A 26,061-nucleotide genomic window follows, 5' to 3' on the forward strand; every position below is an offset into this window, starting at 1 on the left:
AGTAGAGTGAGACGTCAGACAGAATGAGTTGTATTGGAATTAGTGTTTTGGTTTCATTATGTTTTGTAGCACCACCTTGTGGGGATTGCAGGTATCTGCACTGAGGGAGAAGTGAACTGATAGAGAAACAGGAAGCACAGTGAGCACAAGTGTGACAATCCTCTTAATCCTTTGCCTCCAAGTCCACAAAACAGCTTCATCTGTAAGTCATCTGTTATTTATGTTCATATTTGTATGTTTATGTAACTATTTCTTGACTTTGGGTCTAATTACCATTGTGCTTTCATCGTTTATTACATATTTTGACATGCCTTTAAGCGGCTGTTTGCATTAATTTGTCAGTAATGTTTCACTAATCATGTGATGGGTGTTCTTAGGACCCAAAAGCAGCACTCTGGAAATCTGGGACAGTTGGTAATGGCCCTTTAATTTTACACAAGCAAAACAGGAAACTCGAGCTGACACACAAACACAGGTAAAAGTTCTTTCTTGGGACCTGGAGCCCACACACAGTCTCTGGATGTCTGACGTGAGGAATGGGCGGAGCCAAACCTGGACACAGGACCGAGGGAGAAGCCGTGAGCCCCCAGACCCGTACAGTTCCCTTCTCCAGCAGGCAGGAGTGATAGAGAGAGGCTTACTGGAGGCAAAGTCGACGAGGCGAGGGATCCAAAACCAGGAGAGCTGTCCGACGAGGCAGAGGAGCAGACGAGGAGCGTGCAGAGGGGAAATCGGGACCAGGCGGAGGAGTCGGAGCCGGAAGAGCTGACAGAAACAGGAGACGCCGAGGCAGAACTCGTGGTCGGGGACAGAAGGCTGGCAAGTTTTCCGGGAGACAGGCAAGGTAGGCTGGTCAGAGGCAGGCAGGGTTGTCAACGGGAGATCAGGCAGGAAAAGAACGCTGGAAAGTCTTGCATGAATGCAGTAGAACAATCTGGCAAGGAGTGAGCGAGCTGGAGAGGTTATATGCAGGGCTGATTAGGAATGACCTGCTGCTGTGTTTGCAGGTGAGTGGAGTTGGGCTGACGAGGTGGGAGTGGCTGGCAGGTAGAGTGGAGCAGAGACAGGGAGAGTGGAATTATACTGAAGCAGAGGGACAGGAGGGAAACTGGAAGAATGGAGCTGTGACAAATTATTACTAGACATGTTATTAAGTACTTACAAAGGTATTTACTCCTCTGTATTTTGTGTTCTTTTGCAGTTTTACAAAATGAAATATCTTTCCCTTCATTAAATTCTGCCAAACACAACAACCTGCCTGTTCCTTGGAGGAAACAATTATGGAAAAGTATAATGTTAAGCCGGCTGTATGGCTGAAAAATACGTTGCCTGCAACAACTTTTAGTGAGGACAGCACATGAGTAATGCAAAAACAACACAGACGCTGAGGACTGATATTTATGTATTTTTGCTACTGTTCCTACAGGAATAAAAAATAATGTGTTACACAAACGATTGGCCACAACGTCAGTCTTATAAGTGTAACACATACTCTCATGTGTCCTTTATGTTGGCATGGATGTTGAGCAAAACATCCACCAGAGAGCGCCACTCAGAGTCAAAGAAGAAGAGTTAAAAGTTGCCCCATAGAAAAAGAGTCAAAGGTTTCTGACAGCAGCAAACATGGTGAAGCCTGATGAGGCTGTAATAATGAACCTCTTGAAGACGTTTTGAGGTTTTCTGTGCTCCATTAAATACATCACAACATGTGGATGGAGAATTTTGTTACTTTGTCCTTTTGTATTGTTTGTTTGCTTTTTTGCATTAGAGTCCTGAGATTACTCTCCTGTTGTAATGAGCAACGTAACACATTATCATACCATTCTGTTGGAGTTTTACTGCATTTTCACTACTGCACCACCAGAGAGGACACTGAGGATGACTTTTATCTTCTGAGACAGAGGACAGACACAGGCCTATATGGTATCAGCAGACACTGAAATCTCAAGTTGGGTTTTGAGATGAATGTATGACAAATTCCCCACGATCAGATCTTTCTACGAGTCAATACGCCTGTGGAGAGGCTTGTTAACTTTGGAAGTCTCATCAGAGGAACTGACTAGCTGAACATTGACTCATCGAGTCTATGTGATTTAAAAAGCCTGTGTGCTTTTATTAGTATTGGATGTGTTTTGAGAAGCATCCTCCCTTTTTGGCATGACTGTTACTGAAGTAGAAGTGCAAAGTCAGTTGGCAGTCTCAGCCTTGTAGCAGCACTGCAATTTCTTTACATTCTTTATATTAATATTGATTAACCAGGAATCCGTTTGTCCAGATTAGTCAGTCTGGGCCTGGATGAAAACCACTCTAACACTGTACCAGATATCCCCACACAGTGTCTCAGCCTGTCTAACAAGATGCTGTAATCAATCGTGTCAAAGGCTGCGCTAAGTTCCAGGAGCACAAGGGCTGAAAATGGAGGGTTGGGCAATTGTTAAAATATTCCATAGCCAGACCATCCATTGGTGACTGGGGACATCTTTGTCTCCCCTCGCACCTCCTCCCATCCTCTGGAGTCTCAGCTGGGAGATGTGTGCAAATGGTGAATTCACTACGTTACATACACTGCATAGGTTCACTACACCCAACAAACAAAATAAAGACATAAACTTTGAAGAAATTTAAATATTCTCACATCAATTGTCCTTTTTAAACAGACAAATAGAACAACACAGTCTCTGAATTCAAGTTTCTCTCTTTTTACCAGACTAAGACGAACTTAACTGGCTCGTTACCTCCTCGTAAAACACACGTCATTAAAACTCAGCTGAAAAGCATCATTAGTCTGTCCACTCTTCCAACAATCACTAACACTGACTTGGTCAAATTAAATCCTTAATTCACTGCATGAAAAGAGAACAAAGTGTCCAGCTTTGCAGGCTGTTCACCTCTCACTCCTCACACAGCTCAGAGCACTGAGTGTGTGTGTACTGTGCTGCTGGATGACCGACCATTCATCAGACCATTACATTAGCTAAATAAAATGACAAATATTACCCCAAAAATCAACCAGATCATCATCGAGAGACAATATATTCATCCAGTCACCCCACCCTGTGAGAACCTGCTGCCATCAGCAGCCAAAAATGTTATTTTCTAGTGCAGAAAGAAATGGCTTGAACACTTTTTTCTTTCTCTTTCCTTTTTTAATGTAAAAGGTGACTTGGAGGTTAGTCTATAGTTTTGAGGGAGGGATCCATTCTATTTCTTTTTCTTTTAGCAGTGGGCTCACACATTCAGTTTTAAAGTCATCAGGGACACAAGCATTAGATAAGGAAGTGTTAAAAACATAAATCTAACAGGGACACGATAAATTCCATTACTTTTTGTAAGAACTTTGTTGTTGTTTTGTTGTTTGTACTCTTATCTGTACTACTGTTTCTAGTTTCAGGTTCAGACAGGGTAGTGGGATAAAACAGGTTAAAAGTATCTTGTTGCAGGTGAAGAACATCAGAGTAAGAGACATTGGGAGTAATAGAAGCTCAACTGTAAGACACTTTGACAGTTCAGGTAGAAAAGTTCTACATATACACTCCATTTAACACTTTTAGTCTTGAGGTGAATCCTGTCCTCAGGAATATTTTTTACTCATCATTATTCTCTATCTGCAGTCTGGAGACACCTCAAACCAGCTGTGCAAGTGTTTGGATTTAGAGCAAAGGACTGAGAGTTTGTCCCCTCATTTTACACACCCAGTCAACAACTATAGACTAAAAGACAATGTAACACAGTCCTCTCAAGCTGTGTCCTCCATACATATAAATACATCAAGTTAAGGACATCCTGAAAAATGTCAGAGGGAATTTTTACTTTACAGTCACTTAGTGTGAGAGTTTAAAGAGTCTGAACATACAGTTTGTGAGTGAAGCAAAAATAGAAACAAGTCAGAGGTATGGCTTCATGCCTTTATGTATTGTGTTTTATTGAAGGTATAAAATGCAACATTTTCTTTCAAAACAACACATAGACTCATAGAAACATGATGGCTCTCAATCATCACTTATGATGGACTAGAAGTGTGTGGTGGTGTCTGTGTCTGCAGAGAACCTGCCTTCTGTCTGTATTTCACCATTTTTATCATTATTTTGCTGTTCTCAGGACACTTGACAAACTCAAAACGTTGGTATTTAACATCCTGGTATCTTTATGGTGTGTTTATGAACAGCTCAGACAAATCCTACTGATTCTACGTTTAAACAGAGTAAAATCAAAATAACATCTCTCAAAAGTTTCCTTCAAAATAAGTGAAAACACAAAATGTGATGAAAAACAAAGAAAATTGCCAAAAATTATTACAGGGTTAATTAATTACAGTTCAAAATAAGAAGTTATGAGTCATGAGTAATAACAGATCAATATATCTGATCAATGCTGCACTAAAGACTTTTTATATTGTGTATAAATCAAAAAGTCACTCTGCACACTTTAGCATGTACATACACAAACAATTACATATAACATCTGTACATATAAACAGCAGTGTGCTCAGCATATCTGCATCATTTTCAAACCAAGTTATGGTTTTATTCATCAAATCATTTGAGCTGTTATCATGTATATTTGTTCCATTGATTCAAGCACACTTCTCTTCTGCAATATGAAAATGTCAAATCCATCACTGAGCTGACAGACGGTTGTGTGGCAGCTAAGAAATCCACCTGGAAGGAGCACAAGCTCATTGTAGGTCCTACTGCTGGGTTTCTTCCTCCTCAGCAGGCCCTCCTTCAGCTCCAACATCATCAAGGTTCTGATAATCCACCTCAGTCGTCTCCTGTTGGCTTGATTTCTTCTGCCCTCTTCTGGCCTGGAGAGACATAACAGCATGCACATGTCATTGGTTGCATCTCTCCTCTCTTCCAGTTATTATTCACAGAATGAACTGTGGATTTTAGCCTGTGAGGAACAAAGATGTACACAGTACCTTGTAGCAGAAATAAAGGATGATGATCACCAACAGCAGAATAAACAGCACAGTAACATGTCTGATTATACTTCCATAAACTGTTGGATCAGAGATTTACATGATGAGTACACACACATTATGATATAATATATTGTGAAATACTGTGATCTGTTGGTTACTTGTTTCTTTTGCACCAACATAAATCCACATTGTCACATTTAAGACTAATGGTTCAATACTGGAAATGCAGATAGTAAGAAATGAGTCTGTTGGCCACAGGCGCCTTGTACCCTTGAAATTTGGAACACAACTGTGTTTTATTACAATATTAGGAAATGCTTTTGATTTAGCCATATGTGCATGTGGGAAGCAGGACACAGGAACATTTCTGCAGTGTTTATTCATGGGTAAACTGTACATTTACTGCCACTAGACAACTTCACTTGTCTGCTCTGAGGACTCACTGCACATATGCATCTTGTTGATGAAAAATACATCAGGACTGGAATATTTTTGGTGCATCTGGCAAAATTTTGGCTCAACTATATATACATATGCATATATAAAAAATACATATGTAGTACAATACAATAATTGGATTTTCCCATCTAAATTTAATCCTGGGATAAATTATCCCCTGTACTTTGAACCAACATGGTCAAACATGTTCTACCTGAACTTCTCTTCACTGTTCCAGCATCAAAAACTAGATTTTAATGCACATGCAAATGCTTCAAAGAGACAAAGCATAGAAATACTAGTATGAGCAGCAGACATTGACGGTGCCCCCATCAGTGGCTTATGCATCATTCAGTTCTTGTCCACACATGAATTAAAACAAAGCTTCAGTTCTGGCTACTTACATTTTATGGTGACGCTCATTGTTGCTGTTTCAGGAGAAGTGAATTTCCTTGAGGACAGTGTGACTTCATACACACAGCTGTAGTTTCCCTGGTCTTCATACTCAGCTACAGGGAAGTTGAAGGAGGCTGAGTGGTTGACTGCTGGCTTGGTGTCAGTGATGTTGGAGCCAGAGAAGATGAGAGAGAAAACACCTCCAGGATAGCTGGAGTTAATGGAGCAGGTGATGATGAAGCTGTAACCCCTGGTGACCTCTGCACCTTCAGGACCCCAGACCAACCCTCTGTTAGGAGATGTCAGGGAGATGCTGGGCTGCTGCAGTGGCACTGGGTAAAAAAGGGTAAAGAATATGAAGAAAATATATGATGAAGACCAATGCACAACAAGACAAATATTACTAAACTTTGTTTTTTTCTTTTTTATTATTGTGTTTATTGAGCTTCAGATAAGTAACTTCCATACATACGTACAAAAGAGATAACATTTTCAAGTTTTTCCCATTAACTAAAGGGGAAAACAACCTAAAAATTGATAAATAAATAAATTTTAAGACATTCCACCAAAGGATAAGAACCAAAATAACAACAACAGCAACAAAACACAAACATACAGGAAAAAAAGAGGGGGGTGTCAAGTTGCTTAAGAGCTCAGTGTGGCGGGGCGCCCCTATAGCTCAGTCGGTAGGGCGTGCGCACCATGTCCTGAGGCTCTTAGTCCTCTGCAACAGCCGCCGGTTCAAATCCCACCTCCGGCCCATTTGCTGCATGTCATCCCCTGTCTCTTCACCCCCCCTTTCCTGTCATACCTTCAGCTGTCACTATCATTAAAGGCAAAAATGCCCCCAAAAAAATAACTTTAAAAAAGAGTTCAGTGTGGCAAGATTCACTGATGTGGTATATCAAAAAAAAGAAAAAAAAACCAATAATGACAATGATGACAATGTCAATATGATTGAGAAGTGCATGAGAGGAGATCTAAACCTTAGATTCAGCCTAAACCATGAAGGGACACCACATTTTCTCAAATTTATTGGCAGAGCCACAGAGTGTTAATCTGAGTTTCTCCAGTTTGCTGTGCAGGTTGCTGTGTAGTTAACTTTGTTAGCTTGTTAACTGTTACCTCGCGGCTAATCCAGGTGATGTAGCTACTTGATTAGACGCAAGTCTGATATGTTTTGTTACGTTTTGTTTCAGTGCATCTTGAGTTGCATGTTTAATGAGAGCTGGCTGTGGACGCTAATTTGCTGTTCACCAGTGCCTAAATAAACGGCGGCCCAAGCCAGATAGTGACTGAGAGTGAATCATCGTTAATCTACACAATGCAAGAGTGCCTCACCTCCTAGAATCAAACTGTGTGAATTTAAATTAGGAACAGAGGTGAAGAATTTTGAGAAGAATCGCTCATCGTCAGAATTTGGAGCATAAATACTAGCCAAAATAAGTGGGATATTGTAGAGATGCCCAGTAACTAGAACAAATCTGCACTGAGGATCTGCAGAAATATGAGAGAAAGTAAAAGTAATTTTCTTGCTTATCAGGATGGCAGCACCCCTTGACTTTAATTGAAATTAAGAATGAAATATTTGTCCTATCTAACCCCTGCGTAGGTGGGAATGATATCTGCTTTTAGTTTTTTTAAATGGACCGAGACCTTTCACCTTTTAGTTGCACTATTTAGGCCTTTCTCCTCTAACATTTAGATTAGTCATTAATCACAAAACGGGAAAAACTCCATTTGGTTTTACTCACATCAAAAAGGGAATTATATTGCAACTTTCTATGACAGAGGATAACATTAAAAAAACAGGAAAACAGACAGACAATCTGAAAACCAAAAACACCTACCCACCCCCCATACCCCAAGAACCAATTCTAGCATAAACCTCAACATAGTGGTATCACACTACAACAGCTTAACTATGTGAACCTTCTGTTAAGCTAAGCTCCCTTTCAACAACAAAAATATGTAATATGTATTGCACACATAACCACTGAGCTATAATAAGTGGAAAGTAACACAAAGTTGTGACAATCACAATCTTCATAGTGGGTATTTTAACATAACATTCAAAGTAGAAAAAAACAAATATTCTTCAGAGCCAGAATCATTTTCTTCTGACTTTGCAAGTCTACATCACATAACATAGATGGACTGTTTTCTGTGAGAGTTTTGACTCTTGGAGCCACCGTAGTCTGCAAGGGGTTGTCGTGTTTAACATACATACATACACTCCATTGAAGTTGAGGATGCTCAGCTTTCTCTCATCTAGTTTGAAACAACATGCAAACAAAATGATAAATAAAGTTAGATCCGATCTACCGTCTTATTAGCCATAAAACGGAAAGGTTAATTTCTTGTCACTCTGATCATCATCATCGATCAGTCATATATGAGCCAGGCATTAGCATATAGCTAGCCAGCTAGCCAGTAGCAGTAATAACAGTAACTACAATGCTATAAAACATGTAAACGAAATATCAAAAAATAATCAAGTCTGATCTACCGTCCTATTACTAAACTTTCTAATCATAAAAATGGAACAAAAAATTAGGAAGCTAAGCTAAGAAAACAGCAGCATGGTTGAAAGACACACACTGACAGCATCCCACAGAAAAGCAATGACACTGTCACCAATTTGATCAAGAGTCTTTTTCTCCTAACTGGGCAGCTTTAGTAAGAACATGGAGGACATGGAGACGGAACATTGATGCAGCAACATCTTCTTCTTCTACAAGTCAAAAACAGAGCAAAACTCCTGCCTTATGGCAACTCTGAGGGGACACACTACCTTAAAACACAGAAGTTTTTTAAATCATGATGTTACAATGGTGTGTCAGTGGCAGTGGAGGACAGTAACGAAGTACATTTACTTGAGTACTGTACTTAAGTACATTTTTTGAGTATCTGTACTTTACTTGAGTATTTGTTTTTTTTGGAAACTTCTGACTTTCACTCCACTACATTTCAAAGACAAATATTGTACTTTTGACTCCACTACATTTCTAGGAAGGTTGTTGTTACTTTTTGACTGAGCACATCATTGAAGTCAGCTTTTGGTGTTTTTGCTTTTCTAAAATGCAGTTGGTCACATGCTGTGTTCCTCACAGAAGGAAACCAATCACAGTACCTCCTCTCAAATGGGACTGATGTAAAAGCAGAAATACGTCCAGACGCACTAACAAGAACAAGCAAACTCTCCCTCTTTCATTCAAACAAAAAGCAGTAATGGTGACGGCAGGAGAAAGACTAAATTAAATCTCAAGATGTTATTATAATTATTAATTATTCCAGGTAGCTTTTAAAGTTGGATTGTTTTTATCAAGATGAAAAATACAGCATAATTCATGTATATACTGCCTCTGAAGACAGAAAGAAATCTCAGTTATTTAACAGACTTGGAGAACTCCTTACAGTTAGCTTCAATCTAATTTTGTGATGTGATTTTAATACAGTTACATCAGAAATTGAATATCTGCCCTTTTTGTTTTTGATTGTATTTTATACTGAAGTTTTTATAGTTGTTTCTATAGGCTTTGTGTAGCAGAGTGGTTCTGCAAGCAGGTCAGTGCATCATCAGGTGGTTTCAGAGAGTTACAAGCTTCTGTAAATGCATCATGAAAACAATACAGCATACATTGGTATTAGAAAATGTACTTTGTAATTTGTACTTGTGAATACTTAAGTATTTTTAAAAACGTACTTTTGAATACTTAAGTATTTTTAAAACCAAATACTCTACTACTTTAACTCAAGTAAAATTGTGACTGAGCAACTTTTACTTGTAGTTGAGTAATATTTGACCAGGAGTATCTATACTTTGACTCAAGTACTGGGGTTGAGTACTTTGTCCACCACTTGTCAGTGGTCAGTGACTGTCAGTCATCGGTGAAGGATGATGGCATTGACCATCAGCCCAAACCCCTAATACTCACAGCCAAAGAAATAGGCTTTTGTTAGTTATAATGAGTATGTTAACCATAGCTAACACTGTGTAAATCCATTCTCTTTAAAATACAGTTGCATTTGTTGTGGATCAAGCAACATATTCACTTTTAGACACTCTGCTCTGAAATGATGAACATGTGCTGCAGAAACCATGTGTCCTAGAAATTACATTTGTATATTGCTGAAGTGTTTGTATAATTAATTTCCACCTGGATTATGTCCAGAGGAAAAGAAAAGGTCAAAACAAAATCTCGTCTCTGTCTAACCCATGTCTCTGATAGTTGGTGATTCATCCATTCATCCATTTTCTTCCACTTATAATCAGTCAGGTTGTGGTGGCAGCAGGGCGAACATGACGTCCTTCTCTTCAGCAACACTTTCCGATGGCAAGCCATTTTAACATTTAATATCTAGGCTGGATATGTATTGCAGATATCTGTAATTCAAATCTTCTGATTTAAAAAGAACATTTCAGATATCCACATCATTCTTACAAGGACAAATGACATCACTTTCCCCATTCATGTGTATGGGGTTCGTCATTACAGATCAAATATCCACAACTCACATTGAAGATATCTACATCTGAATTACAACTATCCCTAATCCCAGTTACAGATATCTACAACATAATTTTGACTAGTCGCAGTTCCAGTTGAAGATGTCTTCACCCTTCACCCATAACACTGTAGATATCTTGAACTGGAATTATGACTATTCAAAATAGTCAATAGGAAGAATCATGTTGTGGATATCTGAAAAGTTATTTTTGAATAGGAAGAATTGAATTACAGATATCTGCAATTCATATCCAGCTTAGCCATTAAATGTTAAAACCGCTTGCCATACTTTCCAGCTCCTCCACCTCAGCTGGTAAATTGATTGTATAAAAATGTAATTTCTAGAAGACATGGTTGGCTGCAGAGTGTGGTTACTTATTGTTTTCTAGTTTACTGCTGTGTCAACTGACACACATTATAAGACACAATTATTGGATGATAGACATGTAAAACAGTATGTTTACAGTGATTTGATATTCTGTAAATGATCCAAGATGTTTTCTCACCTGAACACACCACACCAGCGTCCTCAAAATGGTAACAGTTGTGTGTCCCAAATCCTCTGTGCTGACACTCACTTAGAAAACTTTCACTTCCTGAACAGTCCACTTCATCAAGCCAGATTAGTCCAGTTCCTTCACCAAAAATGGATGAATTTGTGGTGTACAGCGCTGTACCACAACCCAACTCTCTGCACACAACTTCAGCATCATTTAAGTCCCACTCATCATCACAGACTGTTCCCCAGATGTTGTTGTAATAGACTTCAACTCTTCCAGAGCACTGAGTCGACCCAGACCCAGCTAATCTGATGTGGATGACTATTGAAAGAAAAGACATACAGTCATACACAGTAATGTACAGACTTTTACACAGACTGTGAGTAAGAGTAACACTTTACACACTAGATTAAAACCTGATAAACTTTTTCAATTACACAACAGTTAAATCAAAATCTGGTTAGATTAAATTAAATTTAGTTTAATTCTGCTCTTTAATTCCAAAAGCATGCTGCAGGGTGTGGTTACCAGATCTTTTCTTTGTCTAATCTGTGCAAGAATACCATCCAAATATAAATTTTCTGCCATTTCTTTCACTGAATCTTGAAAGGTTTTGTGTTAAATTAAGTTATTTTTTAGCTTTCAGTGCCCACATAGTTTACTCTTATTCTCTTTGGAACCAACTAAATGTATAGAAATCAATTTATAATCTGATAAAGGAGCATGGCAATGTGACACATCAGACATATGTAGTCCACAAGACAGAGATTGCTGTGTAGCCTAGACCACTTATCTACAACCTTTATCAAAAGAAAAAGAAAAAGAAATCTGACTGGAGCTGTAACTATTAAATTCTCTATTTTCCTCTGAGACTTTTCTTTGTTTGGATTTGGCAGCTAGCCTAGAGAGACTCAAGAGTATCAACAACATAGAGGAAAAGACCTGAAGACACACGATATGATGCACATTTTAAATGATGAAATATTAGAACTTTTTAAGATGTATTTGTTGTTTAGGCTACAAATTTTTACGTGTGCAGAAAGTAACAACAATCATTACTAGTTAACATATTAAAATAAGAACTGTTATTCTCATGAATCCAGCTGCCTCAAGCTTGTAGCAGGTTAGGTAGTTAAATTTGTTGCAGTTAACACAATTGGTATTTCTTCTGAAAATAATAACTCTGTATAAGACAAGTAACTTTTCATGTCTTTTTCACAACTGCCAGAGCTGTAAGTTGACATCTGACAGCTTTTATCTTAAAATCAAGTCTGCTGCATCTGAACAGCTCTGACATGATGAGCCCCAATAATGATGTGACAGAGCTGTTCAATTATACAGAAATCATTCACAATACTTTATCCAAAAGTTTTCTCACCTGAACACACCACACGAGCGTCCTCACTGTGTGAACAGTTGTGTGTCCCAAATCCTCTGTGCTGACACTCAGTTAGAGAACTTTCACTTCCTGAACAGTCCACATCACTGAGCCAGATTGGTCCAGTTCCTTCACCAAAGTGGGCCGACTTAAGGCCACTCAGTGCTGTACCACAACCCAACTGTCTGCACACCACATCAGCATTATTTAAGTCCCAGTTGTCATCACAGACTGTTCCCCAGGTGTTGTTGTGATAGACTTCAACTCTTCCAGAACACTGAGTCGACCCAGACCCAGCCAATCTGACACCTAGTCATGGAACAGGATGTATTATTGCTATATAGAACACAACAAAAATTTTACATGAATGTTACACGTTTCATCACTCACACAGATGGTGAGTAATGTATAAGACATTCCACAGTGGATAAAACATTTAACAAACTTTTTCACTTATATAACAGTTTAAACTACAGTGTCGACCCAGACCCAACTAATCTGATCATGTCACCTATATTCAGAACACAGAACACAATTAATTGCTGAATAAAACTAATCTTTGATTGACTCATTGATTGATTGATTGATTGATTGATTGATTGATTGATTGATTGGTATTTGGTCGTGAGAGTAAGTGCTTTTGTAAGAAACATTTGGCAAAATTTCAGAATAATTTACATTCTTAACATTATTTACAAATACTGCCAGAAATAAACAACACCTTTCACATTAGATCAAATATTTGTGAGAAACTTGGTCACCTACATTACAGTTTAATTATGGAGCAACATTTCACACTTGTTATTCTGCTCTTTAGTTTGAACAGCATGCTGCACGGTGAGGTTACCTGCTCTTCTCTAGACATCACAAGCCACAATGACGAGGTGAAAGAGCTGATAGATTATACAGAAAAGGACACATTTATTCAAAATACTTTATCCAAAAGGTTTCTCACCTGAACACACCACACCAGCGTCCTCACTGTGTGAACAGTGATGTGTCCCAAATCCTCTGTGCTGACACTCAGTTAGAGAAATTTCACTTCCTGAACAGTCCACATCATCAAGCCAGATTGGTCCAGTTCCTTCACCAAAGTGGGCCGACTGAGGGGCTCTAAGTGCTGTACCACAACCCAACTGTCTGCACACAACTTCAGCATCATTTAAGTCCCAGTTGTCATCACAGACTGTTCCCCAGGTGGTTTTGTAATAGACTTCAACTCTTCCAGAACAACGAGAAGATCCAGACCCAGCTAATCTGGTCTGAAGACCTGTAGAAGACAAATAAAGTATTGCTGCTTTTTGTCATTTGTATATGACAGGAAGTGATTTTAAAAGACACATTTAGCAAAAATTATGATAAACATAATGTACATACTGTTGATCACTCCCACAGACTTTGAGTAAGATATGCAGGGTGAGGTTAGCAGATCTTTTTATCTGACAGACTGTGACATCACAAGCCACAATGACGAGATGACAGAGCAGTTAAATTATACAGAAAAGGACACATTTACTACAAATACTTTATCTAAAACTTTTCTCACCTGAACACATCACACCAGCGTCCTCACTGTGTGAACAGTTGTGTGTCCCAAATCCTCTGTGCTGACACTCAGTTAGAGACCTTTCACTTCCTGAACAGTCCACATGATCAAGCCAGATTGGTCCAGTTCCTTCACCAAAATGGGCCGACCACGGGGCATTCAGTGCTGTACCACAACCCAACTGTCTGCACACCACATCAGCATCAATTAAGTCCCACTCATCATCACAGACTGTTCCCCAGGTGTTGTAATAGATTTCAACTCTTCCAGAACACTGAGTCGACCCAGACCCAGCTAATCTGACACCTAGTCATGGAACACAAAAAGTTATTGCTAGATAGAGCATGACAAAAATTTGCATTAATTACACACACTTTTCATTTATTACACAGATGGTGAGTAACATATAACACATTTCGCAGTGGATCAAACATTTAACAAACTTTGCCACTTACATAACAGATGAAATTACAGTGTATTAAGCAACATTTCACACTTGTTATTCTTCTATAGCAGCAGGTTGCAGAGTGAGGTTACAGCTCTTTCCAGTGCTGCATCTGAACAGCTCTGACATCACAAGACACAATCACGACATGACAGAGCTGTTCAATTATACAGAAAAGGACACATTTATTTAAAATACTTTATCCAAAAGGTTTCTCACCTGAACACACCACACCAGCGTCCTCACTGTGTGAACAGTGATGTGTCCCAAATCCTCTGTGCTGACACTCAGTTAGAGACCTTTCACTTCCTGAACAGTCCACATCACCAAGCCAGATTGGTCCAGTTCCTTCACCAAAGTGGGCCGACTGAGGGGCTCTCAGTGCTGTACCACAACCCAACTGTCTGCACACAACTTCAGCATCATTTAAGTCCCAGTTGTCATCACAGACTGTTCCCCAGGTGGTTTTGTAATAGACTTCAACTCTTCCAGAACAACGAGAAGATCCAGACCCAGCTAATCTGGTCTGAAGACCTGTAGAAGACAAATAAAGTATTGCTGCTTTTTGTCATTTGTATATGACAGGAAGTGATTTTAAAAGACACATTTAGCAAAAATTATGATAAACATAATGTACATACTGTTGATCACTCCCACAGACTTTGAGTAAGATATGCAGGGTGAGGTTACCAGATCTTTTTATCTGACAGACTGTGACATCACAAGCCACAATGACGAGGTGACAGAGCAGTTAAATTATACAGAAAAGGACACATTTACTACAAATACTTTATCTAAAACTTTTCTCACCTGAACACATCACACCAGCGTCCTCACTGTGTGAACAGTTGTGTGTCCCAAATCCTCTGTGCTGACACTCACTTAGAGAACTTTCACTTCCTGAACAGTCCACATCATCAAGCCAGATTGGTCCAGTTCCTTCACCAAAATGGGCCGACTGAGGAGCTCTAAGTGCTGTACCACAACCCAACTGTCTGCACACCACATCAGCATCAATTAAGTCCCACTCATCATCACAGACTGTTCCCCAGGTGTTGTAATAGATTTCAACTCTTCCAGAACACTGAGTCGACCCAGACCCAGCTAATCTGACACCTAGTCATGGAACACAAAAAGTTATTGCTAGATAGAGCATGACAAAAATTTGCATTAATTACACACACTTTTCATTTATTACACAGATGGTGAGTAACATATAACACATTTCGCAGTGGATCAAACATTTAACAAACTTTGCCACTTATATAACAGATGAAATTACAGTGTATTAAGCAACATTTCACACTTGTTATTCTTCTATAGCAGCAGGTTGCAGAGTGAGGTTACAGCTCTTTCCAGTGCTGCATCTGAACAGCTCTGACATCACAAGACACAATGACGACATGACAGAGCTGTTCAATTATACAGAAAAGGACACATTTATTTAAAATACTTTATCCAAAAGGTTTCTCACCTGAACACACCACACCAGCGTCCTCACTGTGTGAACAGTGATGTGTCCCAAATCCTCTGTGCTGACACTCAGTTAGAGACCTTTCACTTCCTGAACAGCCCACATCACCAAGCCAGATTGGTCCAGTTCCTTCACCAAAGTGGGCCAACTGAGGGGCTCTCAGTGCTGTACCACAACCCAACTGTCTGCACACAACTTCAGCATCATTTAAGTCCCAGTTGTCATCACAGACTGTTCCCCAGGTGGTTTTGTAATAGACTTCAACTCTTCCAGAACAACGAGAAGATCCAGACCCAGCTAATCTGGTCTGAAGACCTGTAGAAGACAAATAAAGTATTGCTGCTTTTTGTCATTTGTATATGACAGGAAGTGATTTTAAAAGACACATTTAGCAAAAATTATGATAAACATAATGTACATACTGTTGATCACTCCCACAGACTTTGAGTAAGATATGCAGGGTGAGGTTAGCAGATCTTTTTATCTGACAGACTGTGACATCACAAGCCACAATGACGAGGTGACAGAGCAGTTAAATTATACAGAAAAGGACACATTTACTACAAATACTTTATCTAAAACTTTTCTCACCTGAACACATCACACCAGCGTCCTCACTGTGTGAACAGTTGTGTGTCCCAAATCCTCTGTGCTGACACTCACTTAGAGAACTTTCACTTCCTGAACAGTTCACATCATCAAGCCAGATTGGTCCAGTTCCTTCACCAAAATGGGCCGACCACAGGGCATTCAGTGCTGTACCACAACCCAACTGTCTGCACACCACATCAGCATCAATCAAGTCCCACTCATCATCACAGACTGTTCCCCAGGTGTTGTAATAGATTTCAACTCTTCCAGAACACTGAGTCGACCCAGACCCAGCTAATCTGACACCTAGTCATGGAACACAAAAAGTTATTGCTAGATAGAGCATGACAAAAATTTGCATTAATTACACACACTTTTCATTTATTACACAGATGGTGAGTAACATATAACACATTTCGCAGTGGATCAAACATTTAACAAACTTTGTCACTTATATAACAGATGAAATTACAGTGTATTAAGCAACATTTCACACTTGTTATTCTTCTATAGCAGCAGGTTGCAGAGTGAGGTTACAGCTCTTTCCAGTGCTGCATCTGAACAGCTCTGACATCACAAGACACAATCACGACATGACAGAGCTGTTCAATTATACAGAAAAGGACACATTTATTTAAAATACTTTATCCAAAAGGTTTCTCACCTGGACACACCACACCAGCGTCCTCACTGTGTGAACAGTAATGTGTTCCAAATCCTCTGTGCCGACACTCAGTTAGAGAACTTTCACTTCCTGAACAGTCCACTTCATCAAGCCAGATTGGTCCAGTTCCTTCACCAAAGTGGGCCGACTGAGGAGCTCCCAGTGCTGTACCACAACCCAACTGTCTGCACACAACTTCAGCATCATTTAAGTCCCACTTATCATCACAGACTGTTCCCCAGGTGTTGTTGTAATTGATTTCAACTCTTCCAGAGCACTGAGTCGACCCAGACCCAGCTAATCTGATCTGAAGGTCTATGGTAAAAAAAACCAAACCAAAACAAGACACAGAATAAAATATTTCAATATTTACTGAGTGCATCAAAGAGAAGCTACAACGATTTTACGCAAGAGAATGGACTGACCTGCAGCAGGTGAAGATAAGGTCAAAAGAAGAGAAACTACAGAAAAAAAAAACACACTGAAATATAAGAAGTCATTTTTGTGATATAGCTTCCTAATTGAAATAAATTACGAAAAAAATAACTGTGAGTAAATATTTAAACATTTTTTTCCTTCTGTAAACCCTGTACTATCTGAATATAAAAACAATTAAGAAAAGTAAGTTTGAGGAAATGTTTCTCACCAGTGATCAAACAGAACAAGTGTCTCTGTTGTGAGCTCTCCATGGCTGAAACAGACAGGATGCTCTGAGTGGTCAGTGTCAGAGCAGAGGAGAGAAAAATGAACTAAGAGCTGTGGTGCTGTGTGACACTTCACCTTGCTGTTCTTCCTGAATCACTTCCTCTCTTCTGGTGTTTTTTCAACTAAGATCAGTAACTGATTAGTTTAAAGTCAGAGTGCTGCAGCACAAGCAACATTTAAAGAAACTACTAAATGTTATATTTGTTGGACATCAACAAGTTCAACAGCTACACCACATCCATGGTCAGAAAGATATTTCAAATGATTCATTTTACACTTTCAGAGAAATGTATTTTAAACACGTGGAACAGTTGTTTCTTTGGCGCTTCTGTTCAACTGAATTAGCATGGAAGTTTGTTAACTGTCAGATGACAACTGTTTCAACTTCAGGTGCCCCAAAAGCAGAGATTCAACTGAAGACTTTTGTTTGTTACGTTCATGAACTCTTAATAAAAATGACCTACAGGTACAACCTGAATACCTGTCTCCTGAGGAAACATTCCAGGTGTGGTCACAGTGAATTTCAGTCCTCCAAGTATTTACTCCATTTCTCATGATCTCCTCAAACTTCACCTGGTGTCACTTTCACAATAGTTCTCTGTGGGGACTGCAGTCATGGGAGTATGACATAAACAGTAGGGGGCTTCGTTGTTGAGCACTAGAGTGTAGGAAGTGAGACCATCAATGTGAGCTGAAGTCCAATGTCCAGTTATAGAGGGTGGGACTGTTTTAGCTTAGTTTAATTGATAATTGAAATTCATCAGTTTGTGTAACGTGCATTGTTGGTTACAATGACCTGCTGTGCCCAGTCAAACCATGAATTCACCCAGATACTAACAAGCCACGCCCACAATCATCTGAAACTAGCGGTCTTTGGTCCAGATACGGTAACCTGACACACCAGAGGGTTTGTTACACAGACCATCTAAAAACTATTTGGAAAAGGGCAAGTACTTTCAAATAATATTTGGCAGGTGATTGGATGAACCATCTATCATGTCTAACATGGGCTAAGTTCAACCAATCAGATCAAACTCATCAACTCATGATCAAGACAGTGAGGAGAAGAGTGAAAACATCTTTTCCATGGAGAAAAGCCTTCAGTGCTGTTCTTTGCTCTTCTTTCAATGATGAAATACTCTCCAGTTCTGATATAACTGCTGCTCTTCAGGATCCAGTAGTCCCTCCTAGGATGCTGTTTAGCTGCACCACCTTTGGTGCAGACACAAGTGGATAACTTGAAGCCTGGCAAGATGGTTTCATGCATGATCTTGTGAATCCAGCTTGAAAATTATCAGATATGACCCTTTTCATTTTTTTTTTTTTTTGGCAACCAATAGGCAGCATGGAAATCATGTTGATGTGTGTGATATAATAAATAAGACTAAGGTATATATCACTGAGCTACTTTGACACATTTCAACCAACCAATACAGGGTACCTGTGGGGTCTTAAAAACTTGAAAAAGTCTTAAATTTAATAATCGTAAATTAAGGCCTAAAATAATAAATTTCGTTCTGAAAGGTCTTGTTTCCCTTTCTTACTTAAATGATACAGCGCTATGAGTTGTCAAACATATATTCAATGTTATTCAAACACAGGCGTCCAGGGATATGATAGGCTGTTTCAATGAGCCAGGCAGAGATCACACGTGGGACTGTCTGTTAGATGGTTGGCTGTTCATGTGTCACTCTTAGCATGCTCTCTTGTGAAGGGATGTTACAGGTTGGTGATGAGCTGAAGCTCTGTGCTCCCATGTTGTGCATTTACACGTCAAATTATCCAACGTTTTATCGAGCTGTTTTCTTATTGCTATCGAGGAAATATGTTGCTAACGTTTTATCATCCAGGCCTAATATTTAGAACTTTAAACCTATTTGTATCAAACTTAGGATCACATGCAAACACAGTCCCATTTACAGTCAGTTATTCGGTCATTTGTAGGAGGCCTGGTTACTTGTTTCTCTCGCAAGATCTGGCAACACTGCTTGTGACTTACCCACTGAAGTCGTTGCTTGGGCAGCAACTTCTTGTCAGTGTCAGTCAAAGATGGGCAAGTGTCGGTTCAATCTGTTATGGCTAAATGACTCGAAATACGACTGGGTTCAGCCTGTACCAGGTAATGAGTGGAAGCTCAATGCCATTTGTGCCGTAAAAGTTTCAAGCTTGGAACCATGGGACACACTGCCTTGGACTCACACATTGAGAATGCTAAACACTTAGCATACTCAGCAACAGGCACCGATATCACAGTTGTGCATGATGAACTCTGCAACAAGCACCTCGGCTAGCAGCGGTATCCAGCCTACCCAGCTGGGTAACATAAGAGCAGCAGAGCTTTGAAGGCTGTACAGCCTCTACTGTAATACATTGACACACAGGCGCACGCACAGACGTATTCACGCACACACACCCTTCACACAGTTATTGTGTTTCATATGACTGTGTCTGATGTTAATATAGTGTAGAGATTTCAATATGGTTGGGCAATTGGACAACTATATTGTCTATCAATGATGGGCTGAGCCCATCGCGAATGGCTTTTTTTGCCCGATTTTTAGGGCAATATTTGTCATTTTATTTTGCAAATGTAATAGTCTGCAGAGTGACAGCCGCTGACAGCGGTTTCATCCAGCGGCGCAGTTCACACCAATTCAGCTGACCATGAGTGCACTGAGCTGGGTGACGAGTGAGAGGAAAACAGCCTGCAGAGTCAGACTCTTTAAACTCTTTCCACGCAGTAAACTGAGGATTTATTTTGACCAAACCAGAGTTTGTGACTGTTGGAAAAGTGGACAGACTAACAAAGACGGTTTTGGTGAGTTTTACATGTTTTTCTGTAGAGTTATTCCGAGGTGTTAACAAGCCAATTAAGTTTGTATTACTTCGGTAAAAGAGAAACTTGAATTCATAAGGTGAACGGTTGTATTTCTCCATTTAAAATGGAAAATAAGTGTGAAAACCCGTAATTTTTTAGACACACACATTTTGAGTTTATTTTGTCCACTGGACGTAGTGAACGTCCGCAGCATGCATAACATAGTGAATTCGCCGCCTGCGCACATCTCCCAGCTGAGACCCGAAAGGTCGGGAGAAGGCGGGTGGGGGGATGATGGTATCGCCAATCGCTGATGGATGGGTTGACAGTGATCATTTGGACTTTAGCATATCGTCCGACTCTAGATTGCCACAGCTTTGAAGGCTGTAGGTTCTTTTGTGTAATGTATGTGTGTGTGCACGCACATGCACACACACACACTCCTCACTAGGGGTGCAAAAAAAGTCACGGTTCGGATTGTGTCACGGTTTTGAGTCATAGATCGGATCATTTTTCGGATCAGCAAAAAATAAAAAAGTGGTGGGATTAGGGTTAAATTGTTTTAAAATTGCACTTGTCTTTGATCTTTGTCTGTCTGTAATTATCACCATAGTTATATAATGTAATAATAATGATAATAGTAATGATAATGGTAATAATATTAAAAATTACAATATAACTTATTCAGCTTACAATATAATTAGATCATTATACACTGTACAGTATAATACACAACTAGTCTGGCTCAATGTCCCGCCTACAGCACAGCACAGAATACGTGCAAGGTTGGTCTTAAATTTCATTGGAAGTGGTGTTAAAAAGGTCTTAAAAGGTTTTAAATTTAAGTTGAAAAACCCTGGGGGTACCCTGCAAAACATATTGGTAACATCTTTTCAAAGCACCTGCTGTGATTGGCTGCAACAACAGCCATTTGTCCAGTCAAACCCCACGTTGCATTCTGGGGCAGAGAGTTAACAGATATCAACAGAAAAGTAAAATGGTCAGATTCCTCAAATTCCTTGATATAAGAGGGTAATGTTATGTTATGTTTGTACGTAGTTAAAAACTGCATTGACACTAACAAACCTCAGTAATCCTGACTATATTCATAACTTGGTAATGTTTAAAAAAAAGCTATGATTTCCTGTGATCTCAGTGAAAATACCACCTAACATCTCTGCACCATTATCATGCTGGAGATCTTGATGACATGTCATCCTCTTATCTCTCTGCCTGAGTTCCTGTAAGACACCATAAAGCTGTACATTGCATGAATGTCACATGCTTCTCTCTAAACACTAAAACTAAATTACAGAGAAATGTCTATAAAATAATGCACTGGACTTTAAACATTATGGTGCAGCTGTGTATGCAGCCTAATATAGTATGATGTGCTGTGGTCACAGTGGAAGATGCTGAATATAAAATCTATATGGTGATAAATTCAAGGGGAATAGTAGAGTTCATTAGGGGTCAAGACAGGAGAGATTAGTTCTTCACACTGCATTTTTTAACAACTTAAAGCTTTTGACTTCATGTTTTTTAAAATCAATTTATTTATCCTAATTTATTTGTCCTTGAACTTGTCTTTTTGTCATCATGCCTGGAATCTCCTGCTGCCTTATGACAAAAACTGCATTTCCAACCACCAGCTTGTATGCACATTTTCAGTTTGCACAAAAAGAAAAAAAAAAGAACAAATAAATTTGTTGAATTGAAAAGTGCTGCTGGTTCCTGACTTTTTTCCAAGTTTTGTTGTGTCCAGTCTTTTCCCACAGGCTCTGGTTATTTTTTGTGATGGTTCTAAGTTGAAACTTGTTATTATTAATGTTAAAATGACATGTTTATAATATTCTTAAATAGCTCAGAGGAATTCTAGATTAATCTAAAATTTGAATCAGATCACTGATGGTTATTATCCCACAGACAAATACTGCTGTTAATATATGCAGTCATTAAAGATTACTACAAATGATCGCTGTGTGTGAGTGAGCTAGACCCGCCTCCAAGCAGGCTGACGTCTGTCTGACCACGGCCAACCTATGACGACCCCTCTTTCTCCCCCTCAGACAAGTGAGTGTTTTCTGAAAGTGTCTGTGACTGTGTGTTCAGCTTTCAGTCCAGCTTTAAGTTTAGTTTCTCTCCTGTGTCTCTGTTTTTACATTCAGGTATCTGCTGTATTTTACTGTCAAAGCTTTTTAAAAAGCACAGGACTTTTATTGTGAAGAATTTGTAGGAAGTTCAGTGTTTGTTGACTGTTTTACAGCTGCTCGACTCAAGCTAAGCTGCTCGTCTTCAGTTAAAGACACACCTTCATGCGAGTAGCCCTGTTGTGATGAAAATGCAAATCCCTGCCGTGCCGTGCTGACAAGCCGAGTCAAACTGAGTCAAACCAAGCCAGCACATGTGTGGAAACTGGGTAACAGGCTGCTGTTCATTGTGAATGGGACCTGACATTGGACCCAGTGACATCACAGAGGAAAGTTTAGAAACTTTAGTTTCAGAGCTTTGCATTCTTATTTTCACATGATATTTGTTCCTAATGCTTCTTGTTGAACGTTAACAAAATAATAATGATAATAAGAAGAGGATAAAATAACGTTGTCATCTTGTATCTCCTGAAATGATAACTAATTTACAGTAACCCTGAAAAAAATAAAAAAAAACATCAAATACACAAAGTGTTTCATGATCGCTGCAGTGAAATAAGAAACATTACAGGAGAGTTCATAATGACAGAGACAGCTACACTCATACTGTCCTTCATGCTCTGTATCTAATTAATGAAGAGGAAGTTGTAGGTTGTAGCAGTTCACACCCAGACCTCCGTGTTTTTAACACATACTATTTTTTTCTTAAACCACAGAGCCTCTTCAGTCTGTGGACACAGCTGGGAAAGTGACTGATTAAACCTGACACTGTATGCAACATGTTTAATATGGTGTACCACAAGGGTAGGGAAATTTTCTGATGATTCAAAGTGTCACAACATGACCACACACCACATCTGTACCCAGAGACACATGAAGTATGATTTTGCATCAGGTAGTTATAATAATGATTGAAATAAGAAATAAAGAAATTGATTGACTATTTTAGCAACAAATTTAATGCATCTCACCACCTATATGGTCACATGATTATAGTAGAAATTAGTAGTATAGTATAGTAGTAAATAATGTTGCACAACAGTGTTTGCACTGCAGTCTGGTGTGTGTGTGGTCTGTATGGTTATACTGGAGCAGCCTGATGTTGAATTCAGGCCATTTAATGAAGGTAAACACTGGCTGTGTCTAACAGGTATTGTGTTCAGGCACAGAATTTCTCAGAGGCTGCAGATTTATTCATCCATATGTGGCTCTGTGTGTCTTCAGAGACATTAAAAGAACTTTCCGAGACAGTAACATTAAAAAGACGATTAAAAGACCTTGCCCACCATTTAAAATTTGAACTCATGAAGGTGAAGGTGAATGATACAAATGCTAACCATAATCAAGCCTGCACGCATTGCGGCTCTGATTAATGGCAGGCCAGGAATAAATACATCACAACATGTGGATGGAGGCAATTTCTCCTGAGTTTTTCAGAATAATAGTGCAAAAGATATGTTTAACATGGATTTTGCTATTACATTTCAAAATAATATGGAAACATGATCCCAGTATTGAAGTGCATTGTTGTTTTTGGTGAACATTGAGTAAGACAAAGACAATAATACTGATGATTTAAAAACAGATCTAAGTTAAGTTTAAAAAGGAAGTTTATTGAAGATAAATACTTTTGGTTAAAAGAGGGTGTTTACATAATGAATCATTACATGATCACATGACTGTAATTTGATTTGATTTGTTTAACTTGTAATGTGTGTTTTGAAGACACCAGTCACTAGCAGAGTGACACGTCAGACAGTATGAGTTGTATTGGAATTAGTGTTTTGGTTTCATTATGTTTTGTAGCACCACCTTGTGGGGATTGCAGGTATCTGCACTGAGGGAGAAGTGAACTGATAGAGAAACAGGAAGCAGAGTGAGCACAAGTGTGACAATCCTCTTAATCCTTTGCCTCCAAGTCCACAAAACAGCTTCATCTGTAAGTCATCTGTTATTTATGTTCATATTTGTATGTTTATGTAACTATTTCTTGACTTTGGGTCTAATTACCATTGTGCTTTCATCGTTTATTACATATTTTGACATGCCTTTAAGCGGCTGTTTGCATTAATTTGTCAGTAATGTTTCACTAATCATGTGATGGGTGTTCTTAGGGCCCAAAAGCAGCACTCTGGAAATCTGGGACAGTTGGTAATGGCCCTTTAATTTTACACAAGCAAAACAGGAAACTCGAGCTGACACACAAACACAGGTAAAAGTTCTTTCTTGGGACCTGGAGCCCACACACAGTCTCTGGATGTCTGACGTGAGGAATGGGCGGAGCCAAACCTGGACACAGGACCGAGGGAGAAGCCGTGAGCCCCCAGACCCGTACAGTTCCCTTCTCCAGCAGGCAGGAGTGATAGAGAGAGGCTTACTGGAGGCAAAGTCGACGAGGCGAGGGATCCAAAACCAGGAGAGCTGTCCGACGAGGCAGAGGAGCAGACGAGGAGCGTGCAGAAGGGAAATCGGGACCAGGCGGAGGAGTCGGAGCCGGAAGAGCTGACAGAAACAGGAGACACCGAGGCAGAACTCGTGGTCGGGGACAGAAGGCTGGCAAGTTTTCCGGGAGACAGGCAAGGTAGGCTGGTCACAGGCAGGCAGGGTTGTCAACGGGAGATCAGGCAGGAAAAGAACGCTGGAAAGTCTTGCATGAATGCAGTAGAACAATCTGGCAAGGAGTGAGAGAGCTGGAGAGGTTATATGCAGGGCTGATTAGGAATGAGCTGCTGCTGTGTTTGCAGGTGAGTGGAGTTGGGCTGACGAGGTGGGAGTGGCTGGCAGGTAGAGTGGAGCAGAGACAGGGAGAGTGGAATTATACTGAAGCAGAGGGACAGGAGGGAAACTGGAAGAATGGAGCTGTGACAAATTATTACTAGACATGTTATTAAGTACTTACAAAGGTATTTACTCCTCTGTATTTTGTGTTCTTTTGCAGTTTTACAAAATGAAATATCTTTCCCTTCATTAAATTCTGCCAAACACAACAACCTGCCTGTTCCTGGGAGGAAACAATTATGGAAAAGTATAATGTTAAGCCGGCTGTATGGCTGAAAAATACGTTGCCTGCAACAACTTTTAGTGAGGACAGCACATGAGTAATGCAAAAACAACACAGACGCTGAGGACTGATATTTATGTATTTTTGCTACTGTTCCTACAGGAATAAAAAATAATGTGCTACACAAACGATTGGCCACAACGTCAGTCTTATAAGTGTAACACATACTCTCATGTGTCCTTTATGTTGGCATGGATGTTGAGCAAAACATCCACCAGAGAGCGCCACTCAGAGTCAGAGAAGAAGAGTTAAAAGTTGCCCCATAGAAAAAGAGTCAAAGGTTTCTGACAGCAGCAAACATGGTGAAGCCTGATGAGGCTGTAATAATGAACCTCTTGAAGACGTTTTGAGGTTTTCTGTGCTCCATTAAATACATCACAACATGTGGATGGAGAATTTTGTTACTTTGTCCTTTTGTATTGTTTGTTTGCTTTTTTGCATTAGAGTCCTGAGATTACTC

At 39.5% G+C, this 26,061-nt stretch overlaps 1 protein-coding gene and 1 pseudogene across 1 annotated transcript in view; both read right to left on the bottom strand.

Annotated features, from left to right (window-relative positions):
• Positions 1-4,687: 4,687 nt before the first annotated feature.
• LOC146310123 (scavenger receptor cysteine-rich domain-containing protein DMBT1-like) overlaps positions 4,688-26,061 on the bottom strand; it is a 57,869-nt gene continuing 36,495 nt past the window's right edge. The window contains 3 exon segments of the mRNA XM_084744251.1: positions 4,688-4,804; positions 4,922-5,001; positions 5,767-6,090. Coding sequence (XP_084600377.1) covers positions 4,688-4,804; positions 4,922-5,001; positions 5,767-6,090 — 521 coding nt within the window.
• On the bottom strand, positions 12,128-13,703 carry LOC146310124 (scavenger receptor cysteine-rich domain-containing group B protein pseudogene; annotated as a pseudogene).

This window comes from Lutjanus erythropterus, chromosome 19 (assembly GCF_056507025.1).
Source record: "Lutjanus erythropterus isolate fLutEry1 chromosome 19, fLutEry1.hap2, whole genome shotgun sequence".
In the NCBI taxonomy this organism is placed as follows: Eukaryota; Metazoa; Chordata; class Actinopteri; order Lutjaniformes; family Lutjanidae; genus Lutjanus; species Lutjanus erythropterus.